Source organism: Chiroxiphia lanceolata, chromosome 2 (assembly GCF_009829145.1).
Source record: "Chiroxiphia lanceolata isolate bChiLan1 chromosome 2, bChiLan1.pri, whole genome shotgun sequence".
NCBI lineage: Eukaryota > Metazoa > Chordata > Aves > Passeriformes > Pipridae > Chiroxiphia > Chiroxiphia lanceolata.
Window position 1 is genome coordinate 25303920 of NC_045638.1, and position 11735 is coordinate 25315654.

Sequence of the window (11735 nt, forward strand, 5' to 3'; positions counted from 1 at the left end):
TTAAACAAAAAATCCACTAGAATATTACTGAAAGCCTTATTTCTATCTTCAACAACAAAGAAGAGAGCAACAACAGATTTAGATGTCCAGATCACAGACCCCACTGTGAAGAACAGAAAATTTCTGATGCCTTTCAGAACATAAGGCATTAAACTGCATGAAGGTTCAGTCCAATCACTGAAGTAACCTGCACAACCAGAAAGGGAAGTTGGTCAGCCCAAACCCTTCAGGGAAAGGGAAGTAGGGAGCAGGAGCTCAACTGAAGGTCATTGCAACGAGGGCACATCATCACACATCTATATCTTTATACTGCTGTCCTTGAGTGGTTTGAGAACATAAGCTTAAGCAGAAATCAAAGTTTGTTGATCCCATGTAGAGAAATTATTACACAACCAGTAAGCAGCATTTAGACATTGCTTTGATTTTAAAGGTTACTTCAATCTTCCTAACTTTTGCTTTACATTCCTCAGGAGGTGTCCTACACATTCATTTCTCTTGCCCTGCCTCCCAAACTGTTTCTTTGTGATTTCTAGTTAGTATATTCTTACTAACATTTTCCTGAAGGTCTAACTAAGCTAATCTTCATTTTCGAGACAATTACATAATTAAGAGAAAAATAAATCTAACATATTTAAATATCTATGGTTGAATACTATACATGACTAAAAACTCATAAGTAGACATCAGTTGCAGAACGTAAATCAAAAATTATCCTACTATTTCAAATACACTGAAGACTACTATTTTTAAACTAAGTATGTAAGAACAGTTGGATGGCCAGACAACATCCTTTCTCTGTATTTTGTAAGAATTTTCTGAAGTACAAAAACAGTGGTTAGGAATATTAAATCATGTAACACACAGTCACGCATGTCAGCGTATCAAAAGAAGAAGCTGAGGGGACAGAGAGAAGTATCTACATGATATGTTGAATCCTGATTGAACAAAATTATTCCAATATAATTATCAATATAATTATTCCAATAGCATTTGCTCAATAATCCTTATTGAACAGAAATATTCCAATCTTCAATTCATTAGTCTGCAAACCAGAAAAAAACCAAACCAACCAACCAACCAACCAAACCTTATGAAAGGGCAGACCAGAAAAAAACTGAAAGCACAGAAGTTTTAATTCATAAGACATTAGTCTGTTTGAGTACTGAAAGTTTTAAATGTGTCTCCTCCTGGAGTCCCCTACATGAAATTTCTACCATGCTACAGACTAGACTGAAACATATTTTTGCTGCAATGGAATTGGTGAAAAGGCAAAACCTGATACACATATTTTCCTGGTTTTGCATTATTTTTAAAACAGTAATAAATTCAGGCTCATACAAGTCTTTAGGCTGTCAGCAGAGATCTTCCATAAATGGCTTCTTGGTGGCCCATGCAAAGCCAACTTCAATTCTTGCCTGCTTCCTAAGAGGTGGAAAGATATACTAAAAGATTCACAAACACATCTGATTATCTATCTCTCTTTAAAACCCATGTTAAGAAGTTCTCTTCTAGATTGTTTCTTTCCACACCCAGATAGGTGTGGAAATCTTGTATGCTTATTGAGTTGGTTGTCCTAAAGGAAGTTATCCTGGATCTCCTCTGAGGAAGGATAACAAACTACTTAAGGTAAGAATTCAAATTAAGAGCAAAAAACCCACAACTTTCCTTTGATCACCTCTGCTCTCCGCAGCATCACTTGCATAAGTTAATCAACAAGCTGAAATCTCATTTCCTAGGCATATCTTCAGGTACTGAATATGAAGTTACAGTTAATGTGACAGGCACAGGAAAAGGAATTTATCACAACTTTGATGCCTTTTGATCAGCCCCCTGGATGTTCTACCCACTGTTCCCCTGAAAGAAAGAAAATAATTCAGACTCGGAAAAGAAAATTATTCTTTCTGTTCCATAATTTTTAACAGTTCCAAATGTATCCACCACAGAGTCTTTCTAGATAGAGACCCAAACAAAGGTTACTTGTTTGGATATTTTGCAATAGCACAATGTGACTCAGAGGAGGGATTACTAAGTGTACCTTCTGTTTGGGCAATGAAACACTGCCTCTTCAAAGCTCACAGGGCTTGTGGCTTCAACATGAAACAGTAATGGCAACGAAGCAAACAACTCATCTAGATATAAGATGTGATTGCAGAGTGAAGTAAACATACTTAAAGTAGCCTACAGTATCAGGAGCAGCTCAGCCAAGGCGTTGTGAAGCTGGTTATGAGCCTCCCTGGCTTGGACATTTGAGCCATCATAGTGTGCATGTACGTGAAATGATATGAGAAACGTACTCACCATACATGAGCGCTCAAAGTAATTGTAAAACCATACAGCTAGCAGCTAGTTACCCACCCCACACTTATATGTTAAGCACCTACTGTCACTTTACTTCCAAATGAAAGATTAAAAGCTCATTGCATAGTCAATAGAAAGACATCATAACCCTGACTGCCTAAGTTCAAGCACCTAAATACATAATGATAATTTTACATTTTTTCAGTATGGAATGTGATTGGTATCCCAGAAAAAAAAACACAACTGAGTCAACATGAGTTACTTTGTACACATTCATCTCTATGCTACAGCTTATGAAGCATGCTGCTGCTCTGGGTAACACTATTTACTGAGTTACCAAGAGAACTACTGGCCCACCTGATATTTTCCCCCTCATGCTCTAACTGTTCAAAGAGCTGAGTTTTTAGACAGTTCAGGTATATATTTCACAAATACTGAAGTCAAACTGAAGGTGCAACAGGGCATTAATAACTTGCTCTCTTGCACAGAACACCTATTTTGCCTTTAGATATACCCTCCTAGGAGACCAGTTCTTGGACACCCTTCCTAAATTTTCTACAGTCTCCCAATCCACCAGGAAGATGAATTTCCATATGTCTGCAATTTTTGTCAGAAGCTTTGCCATCGTATTTACATTGTTTTACTAGCCATTTTTCTTGTTTATGCCTCCCTCCCTCATACATTTTCAGTATTGTCACAAAGCAGACAGTCAGCACACGAACTAACCTTTCAGCTGTCAAGTCAATTTTGACAGACATATCCGGAAAATACACCTCTTCCTTCAGTAACCAGGGAAGAAAGAATGCAATGTCAAAGGCACAAACTCCTCATTATGAAGATTCTTAGTTTTGCTCCAAACTACAATCTGTGACCTTAAAACATGACTTATTCAATCAGTTCAAGAACTCGTACAAACTCATTTGTCCTACTGAGGACTCCAAAGTTGCTCATGTTTCTCAGGTCACAATGCCTTGGCGTGGTACTGGACAGCTTTAGCCAGGCACAGATCGCAGGTCACTAATATTTTTCAGGGAGAGTCTCACTTGAGTTGTTGAGTAGTTTCCCACTTAAGCTAGAACAGGACAGTCACTTTGCAGACTATTATTAAATACCACATTTGAAGTGGGAATTTAACGTAGGGCTGGAATACAGAAGGTATTGCAGAGGTTGACACACACAACATTTATCTTGGCCTGCATCAAGTACTCACAACAAGGTGGCATAACCTCCACATTAGCTTGCCTCTGAAAGAGTCAGTACTAAAACTACATATTAGAAATAAAATTCCCCCTCCAATAAAGTGAGTTAGCCATAGTTGAATAAACGAAGTGTGTTACTTTGTCTCCTGTTTCTTTTTGATACGTATTTGTCGCAATTCCCTCTGACAAGGTATTTTCATATTTTTACTTCATTTGCATACCAAGGCACTTTCAGCTGCAATGAATTTGCTACCTCTGACTTTACTTGTGTATCGCTGGATTTTTAAGTTGCAGGATATGGAAAACAGAACTTCCTCCAGTACTTTCACCAGACAAATCATTATTTCTTATATTTTTAATCACTTCTGAAGTTAATCTGCTCTTTTCAGAAAACTTTTATTGCAGAAAAAAGTTATTTGGTGTGTTATTTCACAAAAACAAAACCATGCTTCCAGCGATGGTCTGAAGTTAAACCTTTATTTCTGCCTCTGAATCTGCTTCAGAGGCTTTAGATACAGAGCTCATTGACAGTGATCTCTCTTCAGGGATTTCCTCATGTACACAAGAGATTTTTCTCAGCAGCTAGCCATACTGTCCCTTCGAACTTGCACTCTTCATGATTTCCTTTTCAAGATGTGAAAATATATAACCTATAACCATGCACAGTAATCCCAGGGAAACCATGGTATGTGTGTATGAGGCACTGGTCCTCGTTGTGTTACATACAACAACTATGAACAACTGACATGCAGAGGCCAACATAATATTCTACAGAATAATTTTTCCAAAAGCAAAAAGAAAAAAAAAATAAAGTCAAAGACTCTTGGTGGTAACTGCCCCCTGAGCCATGACTCACCAGCAACAAAGTAAGGGCTTTTTATTCTCCATAATTTCCATCTTTCCATCTTGTGTATTGGTTAGTCCCCACCTCTTGAGCACAGGTACACACTCAGTAGCCTTCCTCACTAAATCATCTCTGATGTCCAAGACACTTTTCAAGGCGATATCCCCTATGTGCTTCCAACAAGCAACCTCCTCAACTAAAGACATCTTATTACACATTCAGCAACACCCATCCCAGCCACTGCCACCATTTCACCAGGTTCAGAAAGGCACATGCATCAGAGTCCTTTCTGCCTTTGACTAACCTACCCAACCATCTCATCTGCAGCTTCTTTTCCCTTGCAGTAATCCTCTACTTCCAAAAGTCAAAACCAGAGATCAAACAGAGTAGCTTCTATCAGTCTTCAGTTGTGAGGAAAATACGTCACTTAAATTCTACTCTTTCTTCATTCTGTTTCAACATGATGGAAGGCCATCCTTCCACCTTCCCTACCGCCAATTTGCATATTGTTCACCATACAGGAATGTTAGGCCCCAGGGCAGCCAGGAGACCAGCCTGCCTGGGCTCATCTCCTATGATAGGGACAAAGTCACATCCCATCCCAGGTTTCTCCTGAGAACTTCACTAGGTCTCCACCTTTATGAGGAAACAGAACAAAGCTGCATCCAAATTTCAGATTGGACATTAGGAAAAGGTACTTCACTGAGAGGGTGGTCAATCCCTGGTACAGGCTCCCCAGAAAACCAAGCCTGTCACAATTCAAGGAGCATATGGAGAATGCTCTTGATCATACAGTTTAGTTTCAAGTAATCGAACAAGGAGCAGGGAATTGGAATTGATGATCCTTATGGGTCCATTTCAACTCATGGATTCCTTCTGCACATATTCTACGTGCAGAAGGAAGTGTACATCAACACAGATAAATTCTGAGGGGAGGGGAAAAAACCACCCCAAAAAAAAAAAACCCAACCAAAACTCAAAGCCTAACTAAGCTAGGGAGGAACTTAACACTTCAACATTTCTTAGAAGGAGGAACCTAACACATCTTACCACCTAAACATTCACACCTAGTCCGAGAAAGCTCAGCACAGGCAGTTGCCTGCACTGCAGCTTATGAAACCCTAGTGGTCAGAGATTGGAAGCTGTGAGAAATTCACACACACTCACCAGCACTGATCCATCAGACATCAGCAAACCAGTCACAAGAGATGTATGCACTCATTAGGCAAGTACACTGCAGTTGACCTAAGCCACAGAAAACCCTTTTCCAGGCTATGTTTATCTCCTTTGTCCCTAACTCTACTAAGTCTGACAAGTGAAAAAAAAAAATCTGCAGGTGCAAAATAAAGGGTTGGAAGGTGTAAAAATATGAACTGGTAGCTGAATATTCACAGAGGAAAATAATCAAGTCAGTTCTTGCAGACAGATAGCTCACAATGAGGGGAAGGAAAAGAAGGAAAGTCTGCTTTCCCCATTAACCTTTATGTTTCCCCATTATAATGCTGGATGAATATCTGTTGGCAAGTTCAAAACTCAGCTTCTTAAAATAGAATTACAGGATCCTGATATGAACTTTTTAAACTGCTTGTCATTAATTTACTGGTTGGCTGCTCTAATACTAAGCCAGCAACACAGGGAATATGACCACTAATCATTAAGAAACCTTGCTGCTGAGGCCACCACTTATCTGTCAGATGAACAAATGTCAACTTAGAGAGACTGAAATCTAACACGCAAACTACTTTTACCTTTTGAAATACAGAGGCATCAGAAAACATGCCTGAACAACCAAAAGATTCCCACAGTATCATTAGCTCACCTCACGCTATTATTTTCGATTCAATGATGGTGCAGGACCAAGACCTTCAAAACTTCAGGATGCTTTCTGCTACCAGAGACAAGAGATAACATGCTAGCTCAGAGCTGCATGCCATCAGCACCCAGCAGGAAGTTTTGGTTTACTCTGCAGCTGCTGTCAGCACTGCCTAGAAGATATAAATATATACACACATTATATATATATATAGCTTTGACATCCTGAGTGTCCAATGCGCCTTCATGTGAAAAAGTTCTTCTGGTTGATGCTGTTGCTTACTTTCCTTGTTCCAGAAAAGTACTACTTCAAATATACTAGTATGAAGGTCTCAAAGCATGTACTCAAATGCTTTAGAGACTAGGCCATATCCAGTAGACTAGTCTTTTTAAACATGTTAAAAGTGTAAAGTTTCTGTTTTTGTATAGTTTATGCCACACTTTTTTTTATTCCTTTGAATTAACTGATCCAAAGAGAAAACAAAGGCAATCTGTAGCATCAGAAGATAAGGAGTAATAAATAACTTTCTGCACCAACCACGAATACAACAGAAACCATGCTAGGTCAGACACAAGATTGTCTATCCAAGCCCCTGACAGTGAAGAAATAGTCAAAAGCAGATGGTTAGGGAAAAAAAAAAAGCTTCAAAACACAGCAAGCATATGATACTTCTCACAAGTATTCTTCCATCTGTGGCTCATTTGTTTCTCTAAGTTGAATGCAATTTCCAAATAACTTCTCTCGTAATCATCAAATTGGAAAACTGGAAATGTTGAATATTTGCCATGAGCATTTACATAAAAAAGCCAATCAAGTCTGACAACTTCTGCACACCCATTTGACTAGACTTGTGGATAAGAACATGAAAGATTTAGACTAGACTAAGCAGCTGATTTTTCCAAGATAAAGAGGGGTGTGAATGTACAGCCAAGAGAAAAAGAGTCCTCCCTGGAATAACTGATTTGCACTTCAGTTCTAGCTTGGTAGAACAGGTCAGGTGTGCACACTGTGATTCACTGAGTGATAACAACACAGAAACATACATTTTAGAGCACTGTGGCAAGAAAATTTCATTCTTTCTGGGAAAATGAGAGAAGTAATGCAATATCAATGCAGTGATGAGTGAAAATGACATATATTTTAAATAATTCAGAAGATGCGCTATTAAACTTGTGTCTTACTAATATCCATCCATGCTTAACTTTTGATCCATCACCACTACTGCAGATATTCTCATCAATCACTAAAGTCTAATCTTGTACAAACAAAACTCTGTATTACAGGAATGAAGTTTCAGTGTATTGAGGCTTACACTGCTACAGCCAAACGCCTGACCCATACCAGAACAACAAAAACCACACAAACTGAACTGCAAGTAATATATAGGGGACTTCTATGGAGATAATGGTCCCCAAAATAACACTGATAGGCGACAACAAAAATGCACATACATTCACATACTAAATATAACACAAACTGAGAAAATTAAAAAAAGAAGATGAATTCCAGTTTACCTGGTTCGATTATGTATCAAACTAGTTACTACCAAGCACCCCCATTTTTCTAGGCCAAATGTTCCATATTTCTACAATGTACATTGTATAAAGTACTATTGAGGTATTAAGATGGATGTCTTGAGCTGGCACTCATTATTTAGGTAGGTAGGATGGATGCATACTTTTGTCATATTACCATGCTAAAGAATTTTAAATCTCTTGGGTGATTGTTTCTTGCTGGATTTCTCTATAATATCTGCCCACAGGTAATTGAAGAAAACAATGTATCTGTATTTGATAACCATGTCACTGCTTCACAAGAATGCAGCAGTAAGCAACTCAAGTTAATAAACAGACAAAAAAGCTAAATTTTAAACTCCTCCTTACTACATAAATTCCAAGCTTAGTTGGTACCCACCTGGTAGAGATAAGATAATGAGACTATAGAGAGATAAGAACCACAGGCCAAGGTCTCCAGTTGTGGCTAGCAAAAGCATAAGGTCCACACAAAATAAAAGTAATAAATAAATAAATTATGCAGATTTTTGAATCCCCTTGTGACTTAACATCAGGGCTACAAGTGTTCACATGGTCCCTTCCTTCTTCACCCGGGCAGCAGAAAGCATATATAAGCCCTGGGAGCTTCTATTTGTTCCAAGATTAATGAGACCCCACATGCCCTAAAACAGTCTAGCACCCAGTCTTAGCAACTTCCAAGTCAACAGAGAAGTGGTGAAAGAGTCCACACCTGCCTGTGAAACACAAGAGAAGGGACAGCGGGGCTCAATGCTCACTCCAACAAGAGAGAAGGAGGAGGAATACATGTTATGCCCCCCCGGTAAAATACAGCAACACTTTTCAGCAAGTGTTCTACAAATACAGCTTCAGCAATCCTGCTACAGAAGTCCTGCCAAGTCTTAGAGAGTAGCAGAGCTTCCACTGCAGTGCTATGCAGGCAGCAGCATCAGCAGTGGCCTGCTCCAGGGTACAGAGGAAACCCTGGTCACTGGGAAGGTGATTGTTGAGTTCTGAACACTTGTGTTGCCCTGAGACAGGAATCACCTGGGTGCTTCATCTGGCACATGGAGAACCCAACTCTGGAGCTTTCCAGATGCCACACAAAGCTGGTAGCCTGAAGCCTCAAATAATATGGACTAAAATACTGCAATAAGAATAACTGACTGAAAAAAAAAGGGTTCTAAATGCAGACAAGCCTTGAAGGGACTTATTTTATTGTGTATGATAAAAAAAAATCAGAAGGGTGTAATGGAAATTACCAAAGAACAACATCACCAAGATAATTCTGTTGAAATAAAGCCCACTATTAATCTCCCATGTGGGTCTGGCTTAATAGAAGCAAGCAGCAATTGCCCACAGGAGACTTCCCACAGTAAAACACGTCAATTCCAAAATGGAAGTCGATTTTTTTTTTCAAAGATACTGCAAAGGACATAGAAAGTATGTTTAAAACAGAGCTACTTGTACAAAGCTTTCATCATAGTTACAGATTAAGAAATGCAAGAAGCAAAAGTTCTTAAAAATCTCCTTTCCACCCCCCAAATGTGTTTCTGCATAATTTCTCGGCAGTTTCATTTCTCCCCTTCCTCCTTCTCAATTCCTGATGCAGGAAAAGCCATTTCGGACTAGATTGTGACATGAAGTGACACAGTAAATGAACTTCCCTCCCAAACGTCACCAAAAGGAAACTGGAATATTGCGCGATGCTGCAGCTCCACAAGTTTCACAAGGACACATAATCAGCATTCTTCATGTTGCCACTAATAAATCTTCTAAAATCCAGCTAAACATGAAAATAAAAAAACGTTGAACAAGATTATTTTTCCCCAAGATCAACTTAAGGGGCAAGAGCGTTTATAGACCTCATTTTTCTGGACAGTCTTAGTCCTTTACATGACAGGGGGGAGCTTCCTGACCTAATAATCAAGAGCAAGACATTCATATGACTACACATGACCACAACCCATACTCCTTCCTGCATCCCGGAGATGCTGCCTGCCACAATACAGCCGGCCAGACAGCCCCTTGCTGCTATCCCAGACAGAAACTGCCTGCAGCCCGTGCTCTCTGTGCATTAATTCCTTATGCTCTTATTGCTGTGGTGAAGGGGAACGCCACGTCTGAACGGCTGGTGAGCAGCGCGCTTTTGCAAGTCCAAGTCTGACACCAGCTGATATCAAAGGGATACTCATCACCACACATCGAGAAGGGATGAGCAGAAACTGTAACCTCTCTAATTCCTACCTGAATTTGCCGTCAGTAGAAATCTACTCAGGCAAAAGAAAGCAAACCGGTGCCGCAATCTTCCCTGTACATTCACATTTCGCAAAGCAAGTCCAAAAATACTACAGATGAGCAGATGTAAGGCCCCTTCTGGCCCGTCAAAATCGTATTTCTTTTCAGACTTTGTCCTACGGCCAAACCCTATGTTTCAGGCGACTGACTTTACCATAGCGCCAAAACAAGGCGCTAAGCACCAGGGCAGGGTTCCCGGGGCCGGCCTCCCCCGCCGGGGCACCGGGGGACCATCTCTCCATCTCCTGCCCCCCGCTTCTCGGAAAGGTGAGGCTGTCCCGAGCCAGGACATCCGCCCGCAACCTTTCCCATCGACAGCTCGTACATTAGGGCAGAGCCAAAACTAGAGAAAAGAAAGCCATAGGCATCGTGACCCTGGCACAGAGGGTGCCGGGGGCAGCGCCGTTCTCCTCGGACTCGGAGGAGAGGGGCAGCCCGCCGGCAAACGCCGCCCAAGTTCTTGGGAGCCCCGTTCCGCCAGGAAACGCCGGGAGCCCGCGGGGACGGAGCCCCGCTCCTCTGGGCCGCCCCCCGCTCACCTGCGGTGTCCCAGATGGAGATGTTGTACGGACCCCACTGCTTCAAGTAGAAGGCGCCGCCGACGGTGCTGACCGTCTCCTGGAAGCGCCGCTCCATGTAGCGGTGCAGCAGGGAGGTCTTGCCCACGTTCATGTCCCCCAGCAGCACCACCTTCCCGTCCGGCTTCTTCATCGCGGCTCGGCTCCCTGCCGGCGGCCGCTCCCGCCCCCTGCCCCGGCCGCCCGCCGGCCCGGCCCGGCCCGCTCCGCCCGGCGGAGCCCCGGAAGCGGCGGGACGAGGGCCCGGAGCCGCCTCCGCCGGCAGCGCAAACTTCGGGTGCTCCGCCGGAGCCGCCGCGATCCAGCCCCGACTTCGGCTCCGGCTGCTCCTCCTCCCCGGGCCGGCCCCGCTCCCGCCCCCGTCAGGGGGAGGGGACGCGGACGAAGAGGCGGCCGGAGCTCCGCGAACCCCGAGCCCGAGCCCCCGCTCCTGCCCTGCCCCGCTGGAGCGGGGTGATGTGTCCCGGCCGCCTCGGGGTAGGGTGGCCGCTGCCGGGCTGCCGAGCAGCCGCCACTCGCGGGGGTATCGACTGAGCCTTCGGGGGATGCCGCTGCCTCCCGGGCTGCCTGCGTCCTTCCCGCCGGAGACACCGCAGCCACCAGCTCCGCAGCCCTCCTAGAGCCCAGCCGAAAGCCCGCTCATCCCGCTCGCCTCCCGGGGTGTACGTGGAGGGGCGGAAAGTTGCTCCGAAATTAGGAGCACAGTCAGTTGCCCAGCTGCTGTAATTCGGGTTAATTCCATTTCAGGTGACGGAATTGCAACCATTTAAATTACCCAGAGATCTAGCCTATCATTTTTACATCAGTCCTTTTTGTGCCAAATAAATCTGGAAAAAAAATATTTTAATAGGATATAAACATGCTACAAATTTGGAGCAAATAAAGGGATAATGTGTAGACCACACTGTGGAGGGAAACAACTGTTACAGGATTTTTAAGAGAATTTACCAGTTAATAATTTCCTCTCCCTTCCCACACAATAGCAGCACTTTTCAAAATAAATAGACACACATCCTCATTCTTGCATGTCTCATGTTGAAACTGTTACAATTTCTTTAGCCAGTCTAGGCTTTGGATTTATGAGATGCTACGATTTTTGTTTACCTGCTAAAAGGGACTAGCTGTGTAGCAGTGGGGTTTTAAGCCACACCTACTTAATTTTGCTTATTCTGCTTTTACTGCTCATATTTGTGG

At 42.5% G+C, this 11735-nt stretch overlaps 1 protein-coding gene across 1 annotated transcript in view; it reads right to left on the minus strand.

Annotated features, from left to right (window-relative positions):
• The window catches only part of RAB20 (RAB20, member RAS oncogene family), a 30126-nt gene extending 19415 nt beyond the window's left edge, over window positions 1–10711 (minus strand). Inside the window, exon 1 of the mRNA XM_032680324.1 lies at window positions 10503–10711. Coding sequence (XP_032536215.1) covers window positions 10503–10674 — 172 coding nt within the window. The 5' untranslated portion in view covers window positions 10675–10711. The remainder of the gene's footprint in view (window positions 1–10502) is intronic.
• Window positions 10712–11735: the final 1024 nt, after the last annotated feature.